Here is a 26,072-nt window from a genome sequence, read left to right as displayed (position 1 = left end):
ATTCTCCATCAAACTCAACCTCTCAGCTGAGTGCCACTTGGTTGGCACTCCTTTCCATTGTACACTCTTCCCTTTTGTGATGCTAAACTTCACCTGCAGCCACTTTCTACTCTGACTTCCTTTGTAGACTTCTTTGCTGGTTCCTCTTCTCATGACCAAGTCTAAGTTCTAAGAATTCCCATGGCCTCTGGTTTCTCACTCATCTTGTTCATATCCTCCTTAATGACCACATGTGAATGGCTCTCAGATCAATATCATCAGCTCTCCCCTGGCTCTACTGTAGCCAGATAATCTCTATTCAACTATGTACCTAATCTCACTTGGAAGTCTCCTGGCTATCCTAACTTTCGTGGGGCCAAAAAATGAAGTCAGAACCCTTTCAAAAATGTCTTTTTCCATCCAAATGAAAATATGTCCATAATCCTGTGGTTCAACCTAAATCCTAGATGTCTTGTTTCTCTCTCCTGCACACCTACATCTCATTTGTCAATAGGCCCTGCTACTTTACCTCCAGTTACACCAAAATATGTTCAACAATCTCCAGCCCAAAGACACCAGCCTATTCCAGGTACATGTCCCACCTGCAGGACGGCCACCATCTCCTGTTGATCTCACTGCTTGTTTCTCTTACCAACCATTCTGCAATTCATGTATTCTAAGATGTTCTTTTTTTCCACACTTTAGCACCTTTGAAATTGGAATGCATCTTACAATCAGTGGAAGGTACTTTAGAATTTTACTGTTCTTTTCCCTTTTTGTGTGTGTGTCAAATTTTAGCATATCAAAACAAGAGTGGATATTACAATCAATGGTATCTTAACTTTGAAGGAAGTTTTGGTGTGTATTGACAAAAATGGTAAGAAGAGTTTTTTTTTTTTTTTTAATAATTCACATCAGGTCTTCTAACTCCCCTACCAACTGTTACAATGGCTTCCTACTGCTTCTAACAATAGTAGAAACAAAACCATCTCAATGCCCTATGAGGTCTATTCTGCTTAACTTATCTTCTGCCTTATCTTTTTCAATATACCCCCCAAGTTTCCCAGCACACTGGCGTTCATTATATTTCATGGAACATACCAAGTCTGTTCCAGCCATGGGAACCTTATTTTTTCTGTGGTTGTATCATTTTATTTCTGATTTCTTTGTATCTGCCATGCCTTAATACACTTAGGGCCTCCTTGGCTAATGTAGCCATTTTTCATCATTCATCTTACAGAAAATGATATTTTTGCATGGTATTTCATACTCCAAGAAACTATATACTTATTTTTTGACTCTTTAACTGACTTTCTTCTCCAGTTACAACATTGCTAGGAACTGCTCCACCCAACTTTTAATTTCTACTCTGGATCAGTGCCTGGCCTAGGACTAGTCATTTTGTTGACTTACTCAAAAACTAAAAGAATTAAAAAAAAAAAAAAACTTTGAAGGAACTCTTTTAAAAACATCCTTTGGGAAGGCAGCATACTGTGATGGAAAAGTGAGTGATCTGGAAGTTGTGACTTCAAGTTTCATCTCTACCACTCACTAGTTCTGTGACATGCACAAAGCACTTGGCCATATCTAGGCCTCCCCTTTCTCATGCATAAATTGGAGAATTTTGTGATTTAATATATCTCATTCATGTGCTTGCAGGAGAATAAAATGAGATGATGTATAGACAAATTCATTGATATCATTCACAAAGCACATTTTGTTATTACACTGTAACTATCCACTGGTATTTAATCATGACCATCGTTTTATAGCACTATCTCCATCATGTCAGTACTCAGTTGACATTTATAAAATTCAATGTGCATCCTGTTCCCAGGCCTTAGTTTTTAGCACCATTTTCCAATAAAAGGGGCTGCTTAGAGAAATAGGTGATTCTGAAGCTGGAGTAGGGAAAGTTCCTGATGAGCCCACAGTCTCTTGTCATGAAGGCCAGTTAAAAGAGTTCCAAGTGGCCAGAGCTGAAACGACTAGAAAAAAACAATAAATAATTTAATATTGATTATACAAAATGTACAAAAATATGTACAATTCCATACTAATACAAATAAATTATTGCAATAAATAAACTAGGAAGAGGGGTAATTTAATGAAGAAGTCCAGATAGTATATTTAGATCTCTTCCTTACAGGAGATGGAATCTGTTTTGGTTTAGATATAAAAGTGTCCCCCAGAGAACTCATATGTTAGGCAATGTAGCAATGCTCAGAGGTGGAAAATTTGGATTGTGAGGTCTGTAACCTCATCAGTGTGAAGTCAATTTGATAGATTAATAATTCAAATGGACCCATTAAAGTAGTAACTATAGGCAGCTGGCATGTGACTAGTGGAAATGGGTCACTGAGGGATGGACAATATCTGTCCTTGGCCTCTGAGCAGCTTTGTTCACCACTCCCTTCTTCCATGATGTTCTGCCTCACCACAAGCTCAGGGCAAGGGATAAAGCAGACCAGAGACTGAACCTCTGAAATTGTGAGCCTTTTCCTCCTCTAAGTTGTTCTTGTCAGGCATTTCAATCACATAGGTGAAAAGCTAACACAGAGCCTAATCCCCTTCCCTGCCACACCCACTGAGTAAGGGCTAAACTCAGTGACCCACTTCCAAATTAGAGTCTATGGGGGGAGGAAAACATAACTTCAGAAACCCCAAAACAACTTCACATGTAGTATCTCTTGTGATGGGGAAGGAAATGCTTTGTACTTCTGTGATGATATACCCCAAAATGCTGATCATGAGAAATTTGAGAAAAATCTAAATTGAGAGCTAGTCCACAAAACAACTTCCCAGGAATCCTCAGAACTGTCAAGGTCTTCAGAAATAGAACATTCTAGAAAGGCATCACAGACCTGAGAGAGAAGGTGATGTGGTAACTAAACACAGGAGGACCCTGAATTGGAAAAAAGGCATCAGTGGAGAAGCTGGTGACTTCCAAAGGAAGTCTGGAGCTGAGTTCGTGGAGACGCACCAACATAGTTCCCGATCTCACAAGAAGATCACTTTTGGAAGAACTGGAAGAGTGAGGACTCTCAGGCACTTTCTACTCTTCACCCATTTTTCTACAAAATCTATAATTCTCCTAGATTATTATTATTTGAAGTAGCTAAATGTGCATATTTTTTAATTAATAGAATTTCTAGAAAAAAAGCCAGTAACTGGACTAGGTATTTGAGATCCAAGGAAAAATCTTTCTCCTCTTTGAATTCCTACCCACTACATCAGCAGGAAACCTGCATTTCCCACTCCCCTGAGGCTCCCAGCCCTCTTTAACTCATGGTGCTGTCATGAGGCATAGAAAAGATTATTTGTAGTACCTTTTAGGAAGTTTTTAAATGAAGGACAGATAGCTGAGGAATGTCATGTGTTAGACTTTTCTCCTTTCTCATTCCAGCTGCCTGGAATGTGGACAAAAAGGATAAAAAAGGTCTCAGAGCCATCATAAATTGTGCAAAGACCCTAAGTCAGAAGAGCAAGGCTGAGAAAAGCAGAGAAAGATGGAGGATGGTTGCACCCCTCCCCCTCACTGCCTCTACACCAGCTGGGCTGGCAACCCCAATGCTGCTGTGACATAGGTGCCAGGACCCCTCTGACTCCATTTTTTTGATGTCTGGCTTCTGGCAGCTTTTGTGTCTCACCCTTCTGCTTACCTGTGCCCACATCTGTACATGCTGATGGGAAAGCCAGCCTCATCAGCATGTACAGATGTGGACTCGGACTCTACCCCTAACTGTAAGGAAACCCAGGCCAGTGACCTTCACTGGCTCTCTCCAGCCATCTCCAACCAGCTTCAGAGGCTCGCCCTACACTCCCAGAGATCTTTAAGTAAGTAAGCCTTTCCTTCTCCTTTTCTTATTTAGCTATATTGAGATATTCTTGACAAATTAAAACTGCATATGTTTAATATGTACACAGTAATGTTGCAATGTACGTATCCACTGCAAAATGATCACCACACTCAAGCTAACTAACATTTCTATCACCACTTAGTTACATTATTTTTTGTGCTAATAATACTTAACATAGGGATTTGAGGACACAGCTCCCTGTTAGAGCACTTGCCTAGCATTTGCAAGATCCTGGGTTTGATTTCCAATATGCAAAAATAAAAAATCAAAGTACCTTTAGATCAACTCTCTCAGCAAATTTCAAGAATAAAATATGGTATCACTAACTGCAGTCACCATATTGTACCTTAGACTTCCAGAACTTTGGGAACTCTAAAACACCTTTTTATCCTTTGAACAACATCCTCCACTTTCCCACCCCCATCCCCACAGCCCTTGGCAATCCCCAGTCTACTCTCTGCTCCAATATTTTCAGATTCCACATGTAAGCAACTTCAGGTGGCATTTGTCTTTCTGGGTCTGGTTTATTTCACTTAGTATATAGGATACTGTCTTGATGCATGTGGCATCATCAGGCTGAAAGTTCTAAGCAGACTTTGGTAAGGGGCCTCAGCATGTGACCACAATGGTGTGCTATTAAGTCACAGATGCCTACGTTTTGGAGCTACACAGCCCATCCAAACCCTTTGTAAAGAATTCTAAGATGTACTCATTGATTTCCTGGCCCATGAGAATCTGGTCTCTCTGAATGTGAGCCAGACTTGGAACTTATTTCTAAACAGCAGAGTATGACACAGATGAAGGGATTTTGCAAAAATAATTAAAATCTTTAATCACTTGACTTTATGTAATGAAAAGGGAGAATGTCTGGTGATTCCTTTAAAAAAGGGTCTGCTGTTCAGGAGCATGGCTGCTGGCTTTGAAGATGTGAACTGCTATGTCGAGAGAAGGACCATGAGAACACACTGGGCCAGGAACACAGGCCCTGGCTGTCAGCCACTCTGAGATTGGAGACCTTAGTCATATAACCCCAAAGGCCAAATTTCACCAACAACCATACAACTTTAAAAGAGGATTCCCAAGTTCCAGAAAGGACCTGGCTAGACTGGCCTCTTGGTTTCAGACTTGCCTCTTTGGAGCCTGAGCAGTAGACCAGGGTAAGCTGGCTCCTAGTTTTCTGTTCCCTTGACACTGCAAGATGATAAATGTACATTATTTTTAATCCACTGTTTGTGGTTTTGGTTTTTCAGCTTAGAAAATTCATACCATACTAATATTTTTATTGGAGGAATGGCAAAATTTGGAATTAAGGGAGAGACCTGTAATGTGCTTACAGGCACTGATGTTAAATAAAAGGACTGGAGTTTGAAGCAAAAGATATCTTCAAAGTCCACACTCTATCACTGCACTAGGCCATCTTTGTGATTTGCATATTAGTAGATACCAAGAATTTCTAGAAGGCAAAATTAAGTCTTTTTTCAACCTCACATTATTGAAGGCACCTACCCTGCTAGAATCTCAGTAAATGTTTGCTAAATTCAATGCATAGCTTTATAAATATTGAGCATCATAGACAAACAGGCTAATTTCCAATGGTCCAATAACTGAATCTCATTCATCTTATCAGAACCCCACAGAAAAGTTTTCAGATACAGATTTGTTAAGGTTAAGCACTTTTTAATTTGTTCTTGGAGTGGGTGGATGTTTTGTAATCAAAATTAGACTATGACATGAGATTTTTACAAAGCCTTTCATTTCTGCTTAGCTCTGTTGCCTGATTGCACAATCTGAAATTAGAATTGGTTCCCTTTGTCTGCATCCAAGACTGTCATTTTCATGACAATTATTCACTGTTTCATTTTTTAAGATCTATCCACTCTATGTTATTGGGAGTTGGTTCTATTTCCATTTCTATCCTTCTGAGTAACATCATTTGGAAATAACCACAAATTTGAATACTCAAGGCAGACAAGGAAACACCATTCTGTGTTATATCTTTTCTCATTAAATGAATACTATGTCTGCAGCATATAGATTAACAGAAAAATATGAGTCCATAATCTGATGCATTTCTGTGGATAATTCAGACAAATGTATTTCCCTGTCTTATCTTAAGTCCTCATAAAATAGCACCTGGGCTATTGCAATTATCTCTTCCTTCCTGTATTCCATTGTAATTCTACTCCGTTATGTTATTTACATTGTTAATCTAACATCATCAAAACTGCAGACTGGGTGTCTTCTTCCCCAGTCAGTGAGGATTTCCATGAAAAAAAATACCCAGCACCAGATTTACTCACTATCCTACCTTGAGCACCTAGCACCATGCCTGGTACAAAATAGCTAAATAATACATACTACATAAATAAATGAGTGCATAAATGAATGTTACTCTCTCCCAGTTAAAACCCTTAGTAATTTCTAATTTTGTTTAAATCAGATATCATCTTCACTTTGGAGACTTCTGGAACACCAAATGCTTTCTTTACCATGTGTATTTCATTTCATGTTATTTGTTAGTTTATTGATGGGTAGATTGACAGGTAGATGGATGGATAGATGGATGGATGTGTTGGTGTGGCTGCTTTTGCTCCTTTAGTATAAATTCATTGAGAAGATATCTGTGCCTCGTAAACAGTTGGCACAGTGCCTAGCTCACGGTAGATGCTTAATGAATATTTATCGAACAGAACTGAAGAGACAGTCCAGGGGAAAACTGTGAAAATTTGACAGAGAAAATACAGGAATGAGGCCCAGGAAACCACAGGGAATGCCAATGAAGGAGTCCCCTATGAATGCATGTCTAATCCAGATAGAATCCTTGTGGACACAGGGAAAAGAGCACCCATCAAGTGATATTTTCTTGTTCTTTTAATCTAGGGTAGATATTGGACTTGAAGTGGTCAGAAGACAAGATCACTAGGCCTGTCTGCTGGAAGAGGTAGATGTACCAAATGTAAAGGGAGAAGTATATTTGGTACTTGCTGGATAGACTCTGCAGAATTCTGGCAAGACTGGCTGTTTCTGAGACAGAAACTTCATGTTTCAATGCAGTGTCCTGTTTTGACTATAAGCCTTGGACTGGCAGTATAATTACTGCAACCAGATCTTATTCCATCCCTGTAGAGAATCAGTGGATATTTCCTTATCTGAACATAAGCAGGTAACCATGGGGCCACTAGATTTCACCCAAGGACTGGAGGAGGTGTGCCTATGCAGTGTGTAGAGAACAAAGTCAGTTTTGAAGACCTCCATGAATGCAGCTTCTTCACAGTCAAAGCTGCAGTAACTGGATTACAGAAATCTGTCCTTTAACATCAAAGTAAATTAATAGAAACACAGTAAGTATCATGTTCAAAAAACAATTTGAAAAATTACTTTAAAAATATTCCTTTATTCTCAGAACTGTAAATCTCTAGTATGGATTAAACATTAGCTTTTGTACTAGAAAATTAATTGCTTAATTCTGGAAACAATATATCACAGTTGTGGGTATTTATTTACAAGTAAAAGTTATGCAGTAAAAATAAAAACAATTGTAATATAAAAGCCCAGTTAAATTGGTAATAATAATGAAATAAAATAAAAACAAAGATAATATCAAAATCATCCAATAGGAATTATGTATTTTAATATTGTAACTCATTTTTCCTTCATTACAATATCATTAACATTCATTCTCATTTCAGGAAGTGATTTTTGGAGACACTGAGTGACTTACCTAAGTCATAGACCTAGAATGTGGAAAGTTTCACTCCAGGGACCACAGCGTACAAAAAGAAATTCATGCACCTTATGAAGTTTTTCTTAATGTTGGAATTAGGTAAGTAAAGAGTTACTAGCAATTGATTATGACAGGAATATAAGAGGGTGGCGGGATGGTCTTGCTTGCAAAGTTTCAGTGGATGTCTGTGTGGTTGAGTGGTTGTTGGCATAAAATGATAGAGATTATGACAACCTGAGGGAGCAGGTGGCAGCATTTTCTGGTACTGGACAAAGTTGGGGAAGAAGAGCTATAGACATAATGAAAGTGAATAAGGGTGAGAAAAGCTGACACACAAAAATGGTCAGGACTGCAGGGGTGTGCCAGTCCTAGAGAGCTTAGCATTTTCTAATCCCCATTCACTGTGGCTGGCACAGCATTACTTTATAGCTTTCTGGATATTAGATTCACAAGTGTAATTTGTATAACTGTAGTTCTCATTAGCATGGGCCACATGTTTATGGGAAGATGGGTGGTATGATCAGGATAACTCAGTTCAGGGAGGGGAACCTCCCTGATTAACCTCTGAGTAATCCCAGAGACCTGCACTTGTTTGGAAAGTGCAACACTCTATATTAGCCCTAGAAATAATTACAATTGATTGTGTTAAAAGAATGGTTATGAATGTGACTGACTATTTAGAGAACACAGGGGGAAGCCATTGCGACTGTCTGGATCTGGACGTCTCATACTGTTAAGGTGGTGAGAAGAACAGAATGCACAGCTATGTCTGGGAAAGCTGGAGGAATTTCTTCCTGTGGGAGTTCTTTAGAAGTCAGAGTGCTTGACATTGTCAACAACATTTTAGTCTATGATTCCTATTTAATTTGATGGCCATGTAGAGTTAGTGACCACCGTTCTGGAGAGCTTGGATCTGGATGCAGGCCAGTGAAGGCAGGATCTTTGCCCCTAACTGTTCCTTGTATCTCCAGCACACAATAGGTCTTGGTCCACTGTGTACACTATAGAGGATTCACCTGAACATGACCCACATCTGGAAGCAGAGCTTTGGACTTCTCTGCCCTGCCCCAGAGACCTAGACTGCTTATCCAGTAGGAGTGGGTCTCAGTCTTGGCCTACCTGTGCAGGTGTACCAAGTCTGAATGAGTCTCCAGATGATGGTGTTGCACTTGTTGCAGGTTTGCTTGACACTCTTGCTCTTCTCCTTGTAGAAGCGGTGCTCAAGAAGGACCCTAATGTTGGGCTCATCCTCATTGGGGTCCTACAGACAGAGAGCCAGGAAAGGGCCACCAGTGAGCTAGTTTCAACTCCTTTCCTTTATTCTAGCCCCTCTACTTATTTCCTCCAGGCACTGCTTATAGGAGTCTGAGTTCCCATTAGCCATAGAAAGACGGTCAGTCAGGGGCAGATCACAGACCACCCACTCCATTTCCTGGCAGCCCTGTCAGCCACTTGCCACCTGGGTCTGCCCTGTGAGCAGGAATGATCTACTCTCCCTTTGCTGGCTGGGTGCAGACCAAAGCAACGTGGTGTGGAGCCCTTTGGGACTCTCCCAGGGAATGGCAGAGCCATGAAAAAGGATGACTCAGGTCTTCAACACCATTACCTGTCACACAGGCCCTGGACCACCTGGGGGGTTTTCATGAGGAAAACCACACACCAATCTCCTTTAAATCACTGAGTTTTTGGATTGTGTGTGGCCACAGCCTTACTGATTTCCAAGGGTCTCCTGATGTGGAGTCTTCATTAGGAAATCAGTGAGGCTGTGGCCACACACACATTGTGGGTCACTGCAGGGCATACAATGACAGCCAAGCCGAGGAACAAAATTGGCCTGCAGTGGACACCTAGGGATTTTGGACTCTGGGATTCACTACCTCCTTCTGTTCTCCTGTCAGGAAACTCCTTCTCATCATCTAGAGAGGAGGATGTGGCTCAAAGAGGTACTGCCCCACTCACTTACTTCAGTGGGACACCTGACCAGAGCTGGCACACTGCGGTGCTTGTTTCAGGCATGGCCATGTGGCAGAGGTCAGGAGGTCAGAGGTCAGGAGGGCCCAGGACTGACTTCTGCCCTAACCACTGACAAAGGGGAGCTTCAGACTGGGGCTGTCTCAGTGGTCGAGCACTTGCCTAACTGGCAGGAGGCCCCAGTTCCATCCCAGAACCACCAAAAAAAAAAAAAAAGAAAAGAAAAGAAAAAGGAAAGGAAGCTCTCCTCTGCTGCAAAGCCCAGCTGCCGTTGCTGGGCTCGTGTCTGCATCACCTGTCTGCGGACTACTGAGGAGGGGTCAAACATGGAAAGCAGAACAAAAGAGGGCAGGATTCCTGAGGATCTGTTGGTTAACAAGAAAATACTTTCCTTCTCCTTTAAGCTACGTAAGGTCAGGTTTCTGTTCCTTGCAACCAAGAGGGGAAAAGCCTGCACTTGGGATAAGGGCCCATCCCTCACTCTGCATTTCTAGATGCCTTTATATCTCAGCCCCTCAGAGCCCAAAAAGACGCACCAGGGAGGAACTGGAGGCCACCCTGGTGCTTCTGTCCCCACTGCTACAGCCCTGGTGCTAGGCTCCCCCTGTAGCACAGCCAGCCAACACCCACCTTCAGCTCCTGGAGCTTCAGCCGCAGGTGGATGAGCCTCACCACTGCATCCTTCTGCTTCTCTGACTGCTCAGGCAGCTCCAGGATCACCTGCTTGCATTCCTCAATTGCCTGCTGTAGTTGCTGAACATCGGAGGCCAGGAACAGACCCTGCCAGGTTGGGAAGCAGTCAGATGGCCACTCCTTGGACTCTCCCTTGGAGGCCAGACTGGTCCTCATGGACAGTTAGGCACAGAGCAGACCTCAAGCCCTTCCCCCAGATGAGGACTTGTTCAAAGCTCAGGAGAATTAGCAGCACAGTCAGAATCCATCCTGCACTGCCTGTCCCCAACTGGACTAGTCTACCCACAGACTTCTGAAGACCCAGTAATTCAGGATGCTTTCCAAAATACAACTTCTAAGGGCTGGGATGGATGCTCAGTGGTACAGGGCTTGTTTGACATGCTGGAAGCTGATGTAGTCCCCAGCCCAACCCCCACTCCTCCACACACAAGCACACTAACTTCCTTTTTTTCAGAAATTTGACTAGGGTTTTTTGTTTTGTTTTGTTGACTCTACTATTTCACTTACTATTTATTTGTTTGTTTGTACTGTAGGTTGAATCCAGGGGCACTTGACCACTGACCTACATCCCCAGTGCTGGTTTGTTGGTGGTGGTGGTGATATTTTTTTTTTTTTTTGAGACAGGGTCCCACTAAGTTGCTGAGAAAATCGGCCTTAAACTTGCAATTCTCCTGCCTCAGCCTCCCAAGTCACTGGGATTACAAGTACGCACCACTGTGGCTGACTGTTACACTGACTTCAAAAGAACTTCCCCTTAGAGGCAAGCTGGGGAAATGATACTTGCTGTCATAAAGGATAGGAAATGGTCACTTGGCTCAATTGCCAAGCCCAGACAAAGGCCAATAAAGGAGCCTGGAGGTGTCCACCACCACCAGACTAGCAGGGATTTGCTAAGCCCCAGACCCAGAACAGACCACAGGGAGGCAGCTCCTGGAGCTGAGCAGGTTGGGCTGACACTCAGGAACCTTCCTCATCCACCGGTGTGCTAGGCTCTAAGAGACCCAGGCAAAGAGAAGACGCACCCTTCCCTTCTCCTTGGAAAGTCTGTGGCCAAAAGGAAGTATTCAAAATGTTACAATAAAGATAAAAACATGTATCTGCATGGGCAACGTTTTAAGGCCACATACAAAATGAAAAATGAATTAGAATCGGGTGACTTCTGGCTAAATCTTTTTAAGTTACATTCTGATTTTACTGTGTTTCTCTCAAATAAAAGTTGGAGATAGTTTGCATAAAACTAAAGGCTTTCTAACTTTTCAAATAATTCCAGGTCTTCCACATTCACTTTTCATTCAAAGTAACCCTTTTGTAGAACTTCATGTAGAACAAGCAAGAGTGGCCCTTCAGTGCTGGGCAGCTGGGGAGGCAGAGAAGGCCTCCTGCTTTCCTCATCCACCCTCACTCTACTGCAGATCTACAAGACCCTTGAAGACCCCAAAGGGAACCAATCCTCACACTGGCTCCCCAAGAATGTGGAGCAGGAGCCTAGAGGAGGGCAGAAGCCCCAGGTCCTCAAGCTCCAAACCCAGGCTTTCTCCATCTGCTCTCAAACAGGCTCAGATTCGAGCTCCAGGGGACTTGGCTGAGTAGGGGACTATCAACACCTGAAAATGGTGGTTCCCTGGGGAGGGAAGACTGCACACCTCAAACCTCATGGTCCAGCCCCTCTCCCCTCCCAGACCCAAACCTCACCACAGGGCGGGAGAAGTGGTCCTTAGACAGGCCAAGATCCATCACGCACTCAGAGCAGTGGAACCCAGGCTCCCCAGGGGGCAGCTCAGGCAGAGTCTCTGGAGGAAGAGAGGAGGGGCATGGAGGATGGTAGGAAAGAAAACTCAGCCTGCTCTCTCTCATGCTCCTCATCCCCCAGGAAGGAAGCTGGGGCCACTGGAGCTGGGAAGTGGGACCCAGGTAGACACAAGAAGGAGGCCCTGGGGAGCTGGGCCTGCTCAGCTCTGCACGTCCATTTGGTTTAATTCAAAAAGATGAGGTGGAGGGGCTGGGATTGTGGCTCAGTGGTAGTGCGCTCGTATAGAATGTGCAAGGGCCTGGGTTCAATCCTCAGCACCACATAAATGTGAAATCAAGATATTATGTCCACCTAAAACCGAAAAATAAATATTAAAAAAATGATGAGGTGGAATGGTATTCAATGGTGCTAAAAGAGGCCCACAAGATAGCTTTATAGAAACATCTCAGTTTCTACAGCATATACCTCATGTATAACTACATGGACTCTGCACTGATTCTACACAACCAAAAAAGCAACTGAATTTCTAAAAAAAAGGAAGTGTGTTGTGTGGTGTAGCCACTGAACAGTTATAACACAAAATCCATACTCTGGTGTGTACTGCAGGCCACATCTGCAGTTCCTGGATTCATACCCTCCTGACCCCTAGGTGAGCAGGGGCCTCTGCACAGGATGCTTCACCTGCTAACTTCCCCCACCAGTCTTGGCTCTGAGTTTGTTTCACAAGTGTCCTCTGAGCGTGGACTATGTGCCAGGCCCTGGGATTCAGCAGTGGCACACCAGACACAAATCCCTGCCCTCAAAAGCTCCTGCTGGCAAGAAGGCAGAAGCAATCCACAGAGCAGGTAGAAAGCGACTGTGCCCTTGGGAACCCACTCTGGGAGAAAGCCAGCATGCTGGAGAGGGCAGTGGGAGGAAAGGTAGTGGGCTGGGAGAAGAGTCAGGGGGCCCACAGAGTCCCCTAGCACCTACCTTCAGAAGAAATGTCCAGGGCCTCCTCACTAGGTCCCTGCTCATGCTGCCTTGGCCCCAGCTTCTTGTTGAAGGGGTTGAGGTGGGCCTGCCGGAACCAGTCCAGCTTCTCATCATATTCCATAGCATTCCACCTGGCAGGGCAAGATGAGGACCCAGGTCCCAGCCTCACCATGGAGCATTCCCATTCCCGAAAACCCCTACCTCTTTCAGGAAGCATTCCCACACTACAGCCTCCATCCTCAGACTCTCCCTCTACCACCTGAAGACCCCCTCCAGGCCCCTTGGCAGGCTCCCCTGGGGAAGTCCACAGTGACCGGCCCATCTGATGTCCGTCATGTATATGACTTATCCAAGGGTGCCCAGCCAGATGCTCTGGAACCCAAGGTCTTCCCTCCCAGCTCAGGGTTTTTTTTACCCCAGACACTATAGGGCTCCAGCGCTAGGGTCCCCCATACATCTAAACTGGCCTCACTCGGCCAAGTCCTGCCATGCCCTTGCTGTTCGCCAACTTCCCTGAGACACGTCTCCTACAACTGGGATCCTCCATCCCAACCTAAGGTGCTCCTTTCCCACCACAACTCCTGGAACTGCAGCCAGTGCGGGGCCCACCCTGCTTTTCTGTCTGCTGTGTGACTGGCAGGGCCCATCTTCCCCCTGCTCCAGGAATGCCTCCAGGTTCTAGACTCTGCTGGCACCTCTCAGGACTGGGTTCCAGTCCTGCTAAGAGCCACATGACCTGGGACATTCTCACAGCTCTGTGCCTTGTCCTCCAAGGTAACAAGAAGGAAGCGCCTAGTCAAGGATCAGTAACTATTCTTTCCCATCACAGGACTCAACAAACTAAGGACACACAGGGCTAAGGACTCAAGGCAGGAAGAAAGGGCTTTGTCTGGGCAGGAACACGGGCAGCCAAATACGGCTCCCACTTAATTAGCTGGGTCACACTCCTCAACCTCTCTGGCCCTGTTCCCTCCACGGCCTCCCTCTACCTCCATTCCATCATCCACAAGTCAGCCACTTTCCAGGTGAAATTGGTTCACAGAAGTTGAGCACAAAATAAGCTCTTGGTAAGATTTACTCTGATAGGCAGGGTACAGTGGCACACACAGCTTAGAAGGCTGAGACAAGAGGATCACAAGTTCAAGGCCAGCCTCAGCTACTTAGCAAAGCCTTAAGCAATTTAGAGAGATCCTGTCTCAAAATAGAAAACAAAAAGGGCTGGGGATGTGGCTCAGTGGTAAAGCAACCCTGGTTTAAATCCATTGTATAAAGAAAGAAAAAAAACAAAAACAGAAAAGATTTACTATCATATTAAGTCAAAAGATAATTTTTCAAAGCTGTGCAGTAAGTCCAGGAGTCCTGGTTATGCTTCTTCCATACCTGTTATGCAAGACAATCCTGTGACTCATCCTCTGCTCCCTCACCCCAAAGAAATGGAAGAGAACTGAGTCCAGAGGAAAAGGCCCTGCCCTGGGTCCCAGTGTCACCTCACTGGCAGCTAAACAGCCCCACCCCAGCACCATGCTGTCCTTACACTGGAGTCAGGAGCTCCACACCACCTGTGGATCCTGTCCTGCTTGTTATGCCTCTGACGTGGAGCATGGGTTGGACAGCCAGAGTTCTAGTCTGGCAGGAGCCAGCACCTGTTGACAGGCAGCTCCTGGGTCAAAACCGGAAGGTACAGAAGAGGATGAAGGTACTGTGGCTCAAGCCTGGCCTCTCACTATCACCTGGTGACTATGGGTGGCTCACACTGGGCACCAGAGTCAGAGGCAGCCATCTGATACCCACCTCCCAAGTGCCCAGAGAATAGCAGGAGAGATTATGCACTCCAAATATTCACTGATGCCTTCATCTTGAGTAGGGAGTCCTTGTTTTTTGGCTTGTCACATGATTTCCCAGTCTCTCCTGCAGCTAGACATGGTAATGTGACTATGTTCTGACCAATAGGAAATGAACAAAAAGATCACACAAGACTTCTGGGAATTGTTCTTAAAGGGAGGGCTTCCCCTCTGCAGTCCTTCCTTCCTCCCTTTTGCTGTCTGGGGAGAAGATGTACTGAGTAGAGCTGGAGCAACTACCTTGGGCAGGAACATAGAAGTCATAATGCAGATAGCCAAATGACAAGATTGCAGGAGACGCCATCTGAGCCCTGGGCACTCACTGCAAAGTTTGTTTCAAGTGAGACAGAAACAAACTTCCATTCACACCACCGTTATTGGGGATAGAGTTCTGTCTTTTGCAGCCCAAACAAAACCTGATTCTTCACCCTAGTTGCCTCTTGGTGTTAAGATGAGCAAGCCCAATTTAAACCTCAGTTCCGCCAGTTCCCCACTACATGACTTGGGTAAAAGCCTACACATTTCTCTACTTCCAACTTCTCATCTCTGAGAAGATATGATAGTACCATATGGGCCTATTGTAAATATTGGTTAATACAAAGTTCTGAAAGTGCTGGCCAGCACATAGTAAGCCCATGATAAGTACCAGCTACAACTTGTTATTATCATTGTTACCATTATTGTTGAGATGACAACTCTGATTTAAAGTCTAGCTTTCCTAGTGATGAGCTACAGGACCACATTGTCTACAGTCAGGGAGAACACTGCCTCCTTAAGTGGATGAGAGGTTAAATGTTTGTATAGACATGAAAGTCAGCAGCCCAGAGTTGCTGCTGAGAAAACTATCACTGTTATCACATGATAATGAGCCCAATAGAAAGGAATTGGAGTAGAGGGCTTGGAAGCCACCCCCAGGAGCTCTCCCTGCAAACCTTAGCCTGAGACTCAATATCTTTACACTTCCCAGCAACTGTCTTGGGGCTGCAATCTCCAGAGGAAACAGCATCTTTTATTCAACTCCTGAGTGGCATTGTCACCCCCCAGGCCTGGCACCAAGGCAGTGGATGGATGAAGCAGTGGTGTCATTTGACATCTCAGTGCTAGTTTCTCTCCTGACTGGTTAGGGAATCATGTTTCCCTGTCTGCTGAGGGCAGATAGATGATGTCCCATCACATGGCTGCAAGAGTACAGCTGCTGACTTTAGTAGAGAGCCAGCAAACCATTCCCTTCAAAGTCACCCCACAGAGCTCTGCACCCATTATTCTGGCTTGGACTTAGAAAGGAACAGGCAAGAAAGGGGAGAGAGGAAAGAACCCCACTCTCTATTCTCTGCCCTCTAGAGATCTCCCCTCTTGTAGTGGAGGTGACTGCCAACATAGCAATCAAAAAACGTCAGAGTGTAGCCAGAGCAGCCCCAGGGGCAGAGGGACACTGAGCTGAAGCTGAGGATATCTTCAGGATCCATGCATCAGTCCCCCCATGTCCTGCCCACCTGGCTACCATTCCAGCCGTCATCTGGAGGTCCTGAGAGTTCACCCTGGAGGGGGACAAAGTGCGCTTCATCTGTACCTTAAACAAGGCCTGCCAGGACCCAGGTGTGCCCAGGGACAGGGTTACCATTCCTTTAAGGACAACCCACCAATGAGGCTAGCTGCAGAGACAAACCTCCCCCAACCCATATCTCCACCTTCACCCACCACCCGAATGCACCCTGGGGATACTCAGGTCCTGGTGGGGATCAGTCTGCCACCACGCCCACCCATTTCATAGAGGGGAAACCCGAGGCTCAGAGCAACCCAGCATCGCTGAGGAAGGCACAGTGATGCGGGTCTTTGGGCCTCCCGGATCCCATACTGACGGTGACAGTTAACTGGGTGGAAAGGTCCCTCGTCTAGGTCCTAAACTCTGCCAGATGGAAGTGCCTGGCGCTCCCGGGAGAGGACCAGAGGGTGGGCAGCTGGGGTCGCGAGTCCGAACCCTGCCTCGGGTGCGCGGGGGCCTCCCGCCGGCTCTGCGCTCTGGCGTCCGCGTCCGCAGCCGGGCTTCAGGAGGTCCTGCAGGGCGGGCCGTGCGCGTCCGAGGCCCAACGCTCCCGCTCCCCGCCCGCTGGCCGGGCCCGCCGCCCAGAGGCCGCTCTGTGCTCACCAGAACTCAGCCGCCGCCGCCACCGCCGCTACATTGTAACCCGTCGCGCCTCGGCTGCTACATTGTGTCCGGCCCCGCCACGCGCTGCTGCCGCCTGCGGCCCGGAGGCTCATGACACCAGGTCCCCAGGGTGCGCGCCCTGCCCGGAGCTCGGCGGCCTCCACATCCCGCCCCGGGGCACACAGCTCACCGTGGTAAGTCTGGAGGCTGTAAAAGTCCTGGTTAAAACCGAGCCACATCACTTTAAAAAAGAAAAGTGGGACTGGGGATGTGGCTCAAGCGGTAACACTCCCCTGGCCTGTGCGGGGCGCTGGGTTGGATCCTCAGCACCACATAAGATAAAATAAAGATGTTGTGCCCACCGAAAACTTTAAAATAAATATTAAATAATATTCTCTCTCTCTCTCTCTCTCTCTCTCTCTCTCTCTCTCTCTCTGTCAAAAAAAAAAGAAGAAAAGAAAAGAAAAGAGAAAAAAGAAAAGTGTGTGTGAGGGGCATGCGTGCAGTCCCAGTCACTCCAGAGTGACTCCAGAGGATCAGGAGTTGGAGCCTGGCCAATATTGCAAGACCCGGTCTGGGGCGGGGGACCCCTCTTGGTTGAGGAAAAGCGAGAACCGCCTAACAGGCAGCAGACATTGTGCTGGACCTCGTTGGTCTTCTCTGTTGGTGAGCAGGTAGCTTCATTCATCTACCCCAGTTTCCTCTCAAGTCCATCCTCGACCCAGGGAGGCTGGGGCTGTTCAGTGCAGCAGCAGTGGGAGACAGCCTCTGCCGCAGAGGCTGGAGTTACTACTGCTTTCTGGGTGTTTGTAGACAGAAGCAGGGTTGCTCCAGCTCACAGTCCTGCCCCCCCCACCCCAGCTCAGGGATAAGCTTTATCCCTGCAGGGAGGAACTGAGACAGAGGAGGGCAGCTGTGGGGCATGGTGCCCCTGTTTCTGGTCTCTGTGGAAAGACTCTGGAAATGGTCACTTTGCTCAAAGAGGGCACCATGATTTTAGAGCCTATAACTGGGGGCTCCCAAGTGGGAACTCCAGACCACCTCTTTTAACCCTATCCAAGCCTGGAGGTGGGTGGTCTACAGGTGGGGTGGCTCATCAACTTCACAAAGATTACATCACCAATAAGGAGTGAAGCAAGATTGCAACCCAGCTCTGGGTGACTTGGTGCCTTGTGCTCATCCGCTCCAGACCTGTTCATACTGGAGGGGAATTCACTGAGCTGGGATTCTAAGGCTGCTGGTCTGATGGTCTGATTGTCCCTCCCTGGCCCCGTCCTGAAGACTCTTTTCCACCTGGCCCTTCTCCCTGCTTCTCTCCTGCCTGCCCTTATGGTCCTCTGGCAAGCCCAGGACTGGGCCACAACAAAGAAGAATGAACAGAGAGACCTTCAGGGGGCACCTTTCCCTGCTCACCCACCCTACCAGCTGCTCCTTCAGGTCTCCTGCTTCTTGACCCTGTAGTGCTCTGACTCTGCCCTGGATCCTTTTACCCTTTCTGTCCTTGCTCACTCCTTTTCTGGATGCCTTCAGGCAGGTGACTCTAAGAAACAAATCTGTCAATGGCTCCCCAGTGATGCCTCACTCACTCCTCATGACTCGGAGGCTGACATCCAGTGCTCTTCTTAACATCACTGGGATGTCTGATAAGCCATTCACACTCAACATGTCCAAGTGGGCACTCAGCCTCTTCAAAGCTGTACCACCCTTAATGGCAGCTGCACCTGTCCCCAACCCCTTTCCTCCCAAGTCCATTCTCAGCTCAGCAGCCACAGCCATCCTGGGAGAAAGAAGCCTGTTCCAGACTCCACCTCAGGGCTCCCTCTCCAGTCTCTCTCCTTGATTCCCAACAGGCTAGGCCGCACCCTCAGCCCTGGCTTCCAAGGCTTCTCCACGGTTTTCTCCTGCATTGGTGTCCTTCCCTCATGCTCAGCTCCAGCACTGACTGGTGCCCCCATCTTGTATATTTTCATTTATTGTCTGTCCTCCCACTACCACCAGAAGCTAGGAGCTGCAGGCGAGCTATCTGTTGTCTTCCTTCACTGGTCCTGGGCCCTGGACTGAAGAAGGGTTGAATGCCCAGGCAAGGCCAGGGCTGAGAGGAAGACAGTGAGCTTAGCAGGCAACCCATTCCATAACCACATATTAGTACCAACTGTTGACCTGAGCCTGTGTTTGTGCAAGTAGTGGGTCCTGGTCCAGCTCCAAGGAGAGCAAAGATGACCCCATACTTGACTCACAATTTAAGGTCCGCCTCTCTCTAGTATATGTCATGACCATATCTCCACTCATTCAACAATGCATTTATTGAGCACCAACTGTGTACCATGTTCTGACTGAGCACCAAAATATGGTGCTGAGAAGACAGACAAGATCCCAGAACCCAGGAGGGCAGACAGACAATAAGCAAAGAAGCAAACTAATCAGGGATGTATTGAGCACCAAGAAGGTTGAGGAGGTGGCACTTGGGATGAGGGGCAGGAAGGCCAGATGCTCCAGTCAAGATCCCAAGGGTAAGCAGGAGAGAAGCATCCAGAAGAGAAACTGCCAACACAGAGGCCTTGAGGAGCTGGCAGCATGGTGTGCTTGTGGAGCCAAAAGCAGCTTCTGCAGCTAGAGTTTGTGCCAAGAGAAGGCAGGAGGAAAGGGCTTAAGATGGAGGGATGATGGGCCAGCTATAGACATGTTGGCTTGGACTTGTGGGATGGAAGCCTCTGAAATCTATTATCTATTCTTTATTGAGATACAATTGGCATATAATAAACTGCACATTATAAGTATTTAGTTTGATGCATTTTGACATATATGTGAACCTGAGAAATTATTATCACAATTAAGGTAGAAAACCTAATTTTTGTTGTCTTCAAATGTTCTTTGTGCCCTTTTCTGCCCCTATCTACAGACAACCACTGTTCTACTTTCTGTCACTATATTGCCTTTTCTAGAATTTCCTAGAAATGGATTCATACAGTACGTACTTATTTTTGTGTAACTTCTTTCACTCAGTAGTTACTTTGAGACTCATTCATGTTGTGCAGGGAGCAGTTGTTGACTCTTTTTATTGCTATTGATAAACATCTGGGTTGTTGCCACTGTTTGATATTACAAATAAAACTGCTAGAACATTTGTGTGCAAGTCTTTGTGTGGACATACGCCTTTATTTCTCCTAGGCAAAATACTCAGCAGCAGAATCAGTAGATCATATGGAGTGTGTTCAATTTTCTAAGAAACTTAAAAATTCTCTCATGGTGGTTATGCCATTCTTACTGGCATCTGGTCACTCTCAGTGTCTTTAACATCACTGTCGTCATTGTCTCTGCTGGAAGAGTCTGGTAAAGTGGCATGGTTGACTAGTTTCAGTACTTTGGACTGAATTCAGGGTCACTCTGCCACTGAGCTAAACCCCCAACCCTTTTAATTTTATTTTTTATTTTAAGACAGGGTCTCACTAAGTGGCCCAGACTGACCTCTAATGGGATTCTTCCACTTTATCTTCCCAAGTAGCTGTGGGTATAGGTGTGCACCACATCACCCCATTATGACTTTATTTTTTAAAAATTATGTGAAGCTCAGCGTGGTGGCCATGCCTGTAATCCCAGCTACTTGGGTGGCTGTGGAAGGAGGATCACAAGTTTGAGGTCAGCATCAGCAACTTAGCAAAGCCCTGTTTCAAAATGAAAAAGGACAGGGGATATGGCTCAATATAAAGCACCCTAGGATCCAATTCTCAATACAAAAAAAAAAAAAAAAAAAACACAAATCCCTCTGATGCTGATCCATGGAGAATGGATCAGAACAGGTAGGAAAGGGATATTTCACAAAGTATGTACATTTTCTCTCCAAGAGCCAGGTGGTCCCAAACCTATGAACCCCATCCCTCCTACCCCCACCCCATTTATGCTCCTGTTTTCAGAAGCCTCCTTCCTCTTTTCAGTTCTGTCTGCTAGCTCTCCCCCACCTTCCCCTCTCTAAAAGCCACCGTCTGTAGGTGAAGACTCCCCTGGGTTCCGCCTACTCTGCAGTCAGGGGTAATCCAGGTGGCTATGGCAGGGATGCCAGGAGGGCCTGGACACTTATTCTCCCCCTTTCTGAGACATGCTGGCCAGTTTCAGTTAACTCTGAGTGTGACCTTGGTGAGCCCAGTGTTTTCTGTTTTCGTTAATCTTCGTTTTCGGACAATCATCCTGCTCCTAAGAATGGAAAAGGTCAGCATCAGGGCTACAGTTTTCCATGGGTAATAATGGCCATGGCCACCCACTGGAGGAGGGGAGCACTAGTACAATGCTAGGTGAAGTCCCCCAGAGGGGGAAATTTTGCAAGAGACAGAGATGTCTGAGAGGGCTAGTAGGTGGCAGGTTCCCCTCCCTGACCCTTCCCCATCCTGTCACATAGCCCACACTATACACTGGTGCTTGTGGGTCTTAAGGGTGGGTAAGGGGGTAGGAAGTGATTGGTCTCAAAATCAGAACAATAAAGGCACAGGTGGCCAAGGAGTACTGGCTCACCTCGGCCATAGGAGCAAAGCTGCAGCTCTTATTGGTGAAGGTGCTCTGGAGGAAGCAGATGTTTGGCCACTGTAAGCCCAGAGGGGAGACACACAACCTTCACCAAGACTCAGGACAAGATAGCAAAGAGCCTCCTCATCTTCTCTGTGAAATGCAGACAAAGGAAAAACTGAGTCCTGTAGTGGGAGAACTGTCCAGGAGGTGTCAGAAGACCACAAAGAGGCAGCCAGGTCTAGGGTAGTACAGAGCACAATTTATTGGGGGACTCACTCACAGAAGCTGTGGTCAGCATGTCCAGGATTCTTGCAGTTTGGGTCAGAAGGAGGGGACTTACATATGGTCAGCCAAAACAGTGTATCTCAAGCTAGTAAAGAGGAGTCAAGCTTGTTCCTGTTGTATGGCAGCAGGGTAAAGCTCCACTGGCCTCTCTGATGGTCTGTTTATTTATGGTGTGTTGGGAACTCTGGGAGACAGACCAAAGTTGCTCAGGGCAGCATGCGCAGGTTGGGAAGGTTCAGGGAGGTGTATGTGTACAGTCCTAGGAGAGAGCCTGACAAAGAGAAAGCTCTGTGGAAAAGTGGTCATTCTTTATCTTGGAAGCAGATTTATCAAAGCAGAACTGGTCAAAGGCATTTCAGTCATGGGTGCAGATGAGAGATGCCCAGCTGCCTCTTCACCATCTTTGAGCTACCATTCTCCCAGACTGTAGGCAACGGTACAGTTTGTGCATGTGCAACTACAGGGGCACTCTTCTCTCCTTCAGTTATGACCACCTGGAGTTGTACAGTGTGGCAGCTCCATCAGTCCCTTTTGGACACCCATCTGACCTGCGGTGAGTGTGAACAGAAGAGAAGAGGAACTGAGGTGCTCTCTGTCCCCACCCCTCTTGGCCACCACTCTCACAGAAAGCACATGGAAGAATACAAAAAGAAGAAGAGGATGGAGGCAGACCTTCATGGACCATACTTCTGAGGGGAAATTTGTGGCAGGCCGCAACAAAGGGCTGGATTTTATAGGGCTTAGCACCACCAGGTCGTGGAAGGAGTTCTGGTGGCCAGCTCATTTAGGACAGGGCAGGAGGGCATGTGGGGGACAGTAAGGGAAGTTCCCTGAGGCCTGTTGTCCATATCCTTCACTCGCAGTGACTAGGAGTGAGCTGTCCATGTGCTTGAGCGTACCAAACGGCACTTGAGCTCCACTCAGCGCAGGGGTGGAGGCAGCTGTGCTAGGGCAGAGCTGTGCAGAAGGGTGCCTTGACTTAGCCCAGATCCTGCGTGGCATCAGAACTGGTACATTCCATTCACCAGTTGCAACTGGATCTTCTCTCCCCACATAGAGTTGTGACCCACCCACCTGTTTGTTATGGTGTGGTACTTGGAGTTCTTTCTTCTTCACCACTTAAAAGACACTGCTGATGTTACATTAAAATTGCAAAAATGCTGTGGTGGTGGTTCTGACCTGTAGTCTCAGCTGCTCAGGAGGCTGAGGAGGGAGGATCTCTTGAGCCCAGGGGTTCAAGACCAGCCTGGGCAACCCAAGGTGACCATGTCTCAAAAAAGAAAAGAAAGTTATAGGAGGTGATTGTCTTGGGGGAGGGGGCTAAGCTCACGAGTAACTCCACATGCCTGCTCAAAACAGATCCACACAACACAACTGAACCTGAGACTAGAACAGTTTTCTGGAGCCTCACCACACCAGTTGTGCTCGTGATGAGGAAGTCCCTTCTGCTTTAACTTTGAAAAACCAACTAGAATTCTGCTTTTCCTTTCTGCACAAAGTGGCTGTCCATCCCCATATAGCAGCTGTTATGGTATGCACATGAGGTCTGCAGGAGGTGAGATGGATGATTTGATTGTAAAATGGTGACCTAGTCAGATTAGCAATTTGATGGGCTCCTGGTGATAACTAGCCCGGTGGGGCAGGGCTGGAGAGTTGTAGATCTTGTTCCAAGCTCCTCCTGCCCTCTCTCTCCTTCCTGGCTTCCCTCTGCTAGGCTCTTACTCCTTGATGTCCTGCCTCAGTTCAGGTCCAGAGCAATGGAGTTGACCAATCAGGGACTGAACCCTGAAACCATGAAACAAAATGAACTTTTCCTCCTCAAAATTCTTCTTGGACATTTTGGTCATTGGGAGGAAAAGCTGACTAACCCAGAAGGCCACCCCAAACCACTGGCATCAAACAGGAACCCTTTTATCATGTTCACCCAGACGTGCCTATCCCAGATGGGGACCCCAACCATTCTCTTTGGGGTATTTGTTGTTGTTTTGTTTTTGCAGCTATTCTTACAAAAGGCCATTCTGAGTTCTAGAGGAAGGGGTTAGACTCTCTTGGTGAGAGTGGCAGGGCTGTGGCTGGGCCTGTGGTGTGGAAGCCGGTCTGTGGCCTTCTTTGGAAGATGCAACTTGTCAGGTGCAGAATATCTTCACCTTCAGATGGGCTTCCTGCACTCCAAAGCTGGGAGGTTATGCAAGAGAGAAGGGCACCATGTTCACCGCCAGCTTGCGCAAGTCGGCGTTGAGTTGGCCTGGGAAGCGCAGCGAGGTGGTGACCCCGCTCATGGTGGCAGACACCAGGTGGTTGAGTTCCCCGTAGGTGGGTGTGGCTAGCTTGAGGGTGTAGATGTTGTAGAGCGCCTCATTGTCGATGCAGTAGGTCTCGTCCATGTTCTCCACCAGCTGGTTGATGGAGAGCGTGGCGTTGTAGGGTTCCATCACCGTGTCCGACACCTTGGGCGAGGGCACCACACTGAAGGTGTTCATGATGTGGTCAGGGTACTCCTCTCGCACCTTGCTGATGAGCAGCATGCCCATGCCCGAGCCCATGCCGCCGCCCAGCGAGTGGGTCAGCTGGAAGCCCTGCAGGCAGTCGCAGTTCTCGCACTCCTTGCGCACCACATCTATGACCGAGTCCACCAGCTCTGCGCCCTCCATGTAGTGGCCCTTGGCCCAGTTGTTGCCGGCCCCACTCTGACCTGTGGGGTAAGAGGAGGAGGTGACACGCCAGGGCTGAGGGTCTGCAGCCCAGACCAGCACCTGCCGGAGCACTGCAGAGGGACTTCAGAGGAGGTGCCTTCTTCTTTAAATATTTATTTTTTATAATTTTTTTTAGGTGGACACAATATGTTTATTTTTTATTTTTATGTGGTGTTGAGGATTGACAGGCCTTCCCCACACGGGGAGTGTGGGGCCACTACCTGACCCTCATGCTCAAGCACAGCTTCTCAGGAAGGGCGTTGGCCACATCTTGGCAATGTCAGCGTCCTCTGAAGTCCCTGTCTGGAAGGTGACAGGGAGGTTTGCTCCTGGGTGCCCACCTTGTCTAGCTCGGTGAGAAAGGCCACAGCTGGTCAGCCACCCTGCCCATCACACAGGTCCTCCTGCTGAGGCCAAGTGGTCCAAAGAGAAGCCAGGCCTGCTTGGCAGCTAGGCCTTCGTGGCTGTTCAGAGATGTGAGCAACTCTAGAAGCGTGCTCAGCTGTAGCACTGCTTAAGCCCAAGTGCACCATGAGGTGCTGTGGGCTCAGGGCCTCAGGAAGCAGGCCTGCAGCTGAGCGGGTCCCTCGAGCCCAGGGCCCTTCTCTCTGCTTTAATGCTAGAGTGCTGGCCATCCATTTCAGAGTTCCCTGGCTCCTGGATGCAGGATCACTGCTGTGGCTCCAGATATCACATATCTGGATTGAAGGCAGGAAGAGGAAAGGTACCCTGCTTGCCTGTCATTTTCAGAGAACAATCCCTTTCTCAGTACATTGCCCCCACAGACCACCCCAGCTGTGGAAGCTCGGGTGCTGCCCAACCTGAAGATGGGTGCAATCCCCTACCAAACCCCGTTAGGCCAACATTGAAATTTGGGACTGCGCCTCTTCCTGGCCCCTCTTGGGGCAGAAGATCAGCACTGTGAAGGGGGCCCAGGAGAGAACTGGCACAGTTCACAACCCCTCAATTTCCTGACCTTTCCAGACCTAGACAGGATATTCCTCTGTTGGTTACTAGGGACTGAAAAACATGGTATCCCTGAGTTACATCCCTAGCCCTGACCTCAGCCTCCACAGTTGCTGGGATTACAGGATTACAGGTGTGGCCAACATGCCTGGCTTGGGTCACATGATCTGTCCCTCCAGTGGTTAGGCACAATGACGCTGAGGCTCTGGTGTGCCCTGGCTGTGTGGCCAGCTGTGAGCCAACCTGGGGGTCTTATTGGAGCTCCCAGTTATCCCCAGAACAAATGTCCATTAACTTGTCCTATACCCCCAATCTACCCTCAACAACTTTCTTCCTAAACTTGCTTTTTGGGCTTCTCCTTCACCTCTGGACACTGCCCCTGAAGCTTCCCAGCTTCCTTTTTTTCTCTCCCTGTCTCCTCCTCTCCCTCCTGCCTTCCTTCCCTCCTGTGCTGGGGATGGGGTCCAGAGCCTTGTACATGCCAGCCCAGTGCTCTACCCCTCAGCTTCGTCTCAGCCCTCCAGTTTCCTAATACAGTACCGGGCTGGGGCTGTAGCTCCAAGGTAGAATGTGTGCTCAGAAAGTTCAAAACTCGAAAGTTTGGAGAGGCTGCAGTGTCCAGCTGAGGGACCCCCCCCACATTATCCCCAACTGCTCGAAAAGAACTGGGCTGTGGCCTGAAGGCCAGCCAT

At 47.3% G+C, this 26,072-nt stretch overlaps 1 protein-coding gene and 1 pseudogene across 1 annotated transcript; both read right to left on the bottom strand.

The window, feature by feature from the left end:
- Nucleotides 1-1,479: 1,479 nt before the first annotated feature.
- Nucleotides 1,480-16,420, bottom strand: LOC144372875 (differentially expressed in FDCP 8 homolog). Its single transcript, XM_078036113.1, has 6 exons — nt 16,287-16,420; nt 12,950-13,083; nt 11,920-12,017; nt 10,165-10,314; nt 8,683-8,824; nt 1,480-1,967 (listed from the first exon to the last, which is right to left on the bottom strand). The coding sequence occupies exons 1-6, from the start codon at nt 16,412-16,414 to the stop codon at nt 1,921-1,923; spliced, it is 699 nt and encodes a 232-aa protein (XP_077892239.1). The 5' UTR covers nt 16,415-16,420; the 3' UTR covers nt 1,480-1,920.
- Nucleotides 16,421-21,675: 5,255 nt separating this feature from the next.
- LOC144372878 (tubulin beta-4 chain pseudogene) lies at nt 21,676-25,390 on the bottom strand (annotated as a pseudogene).
- Between the last annotated feature and the right edge of the window lie 682 nt (nt 25,391-26,072).

Source organism: Ictidomys tridecemlineatus, unplaced genomic scaffold (genome assembly GCF_052094955.1).
Source record: "Ictidomys tridecemlineatus isolate mIctTri1 unplaced genomic scaffold, mIctTri1.hap1 Scaffold_182, whole genome shotgun sequence".
NCBI classification, from domain to species: domain Eukaryota; kingdom Metazoa; phylum Chordata; class Mammalia; order Rodentia; family Sciuridae; genus Ictidomys; species Ictidomys tridecemlineatus.
Note: the sequence above shows the minus strand (reverse complement) of the source record. Positions and strands in the feature narration are given on the sequence as shown.

What these genes read in the sequence shown, in the direction of transcription:
- LOC144372875 (XM_078036113.1), bottom strand. Translation starts at nt 16,414, where the DNA reads ATGGTAACCCTGTCCCTGGGCACACCTGGGTCCTGGCAGGCCTTGTTT. An exon ending in ACGGCTGGAATGGTAGCCAG is followed by an intron (nt 13,084 to 16,286) that starts GTGGGCAGGACA and finishes TTGCCCTGCCAG; the next exon opens with GTGGAATGCTATGGAATATG. An exon ending in GACTTGGTACACCTGCACAG is followed by an intron (nt 1,968 to 8,682) that starts GTAGGCCAAGAC and finishes GTTTTTTTCTAG; the next exon opens with TCGTTTCAGCTCTGGCCACT.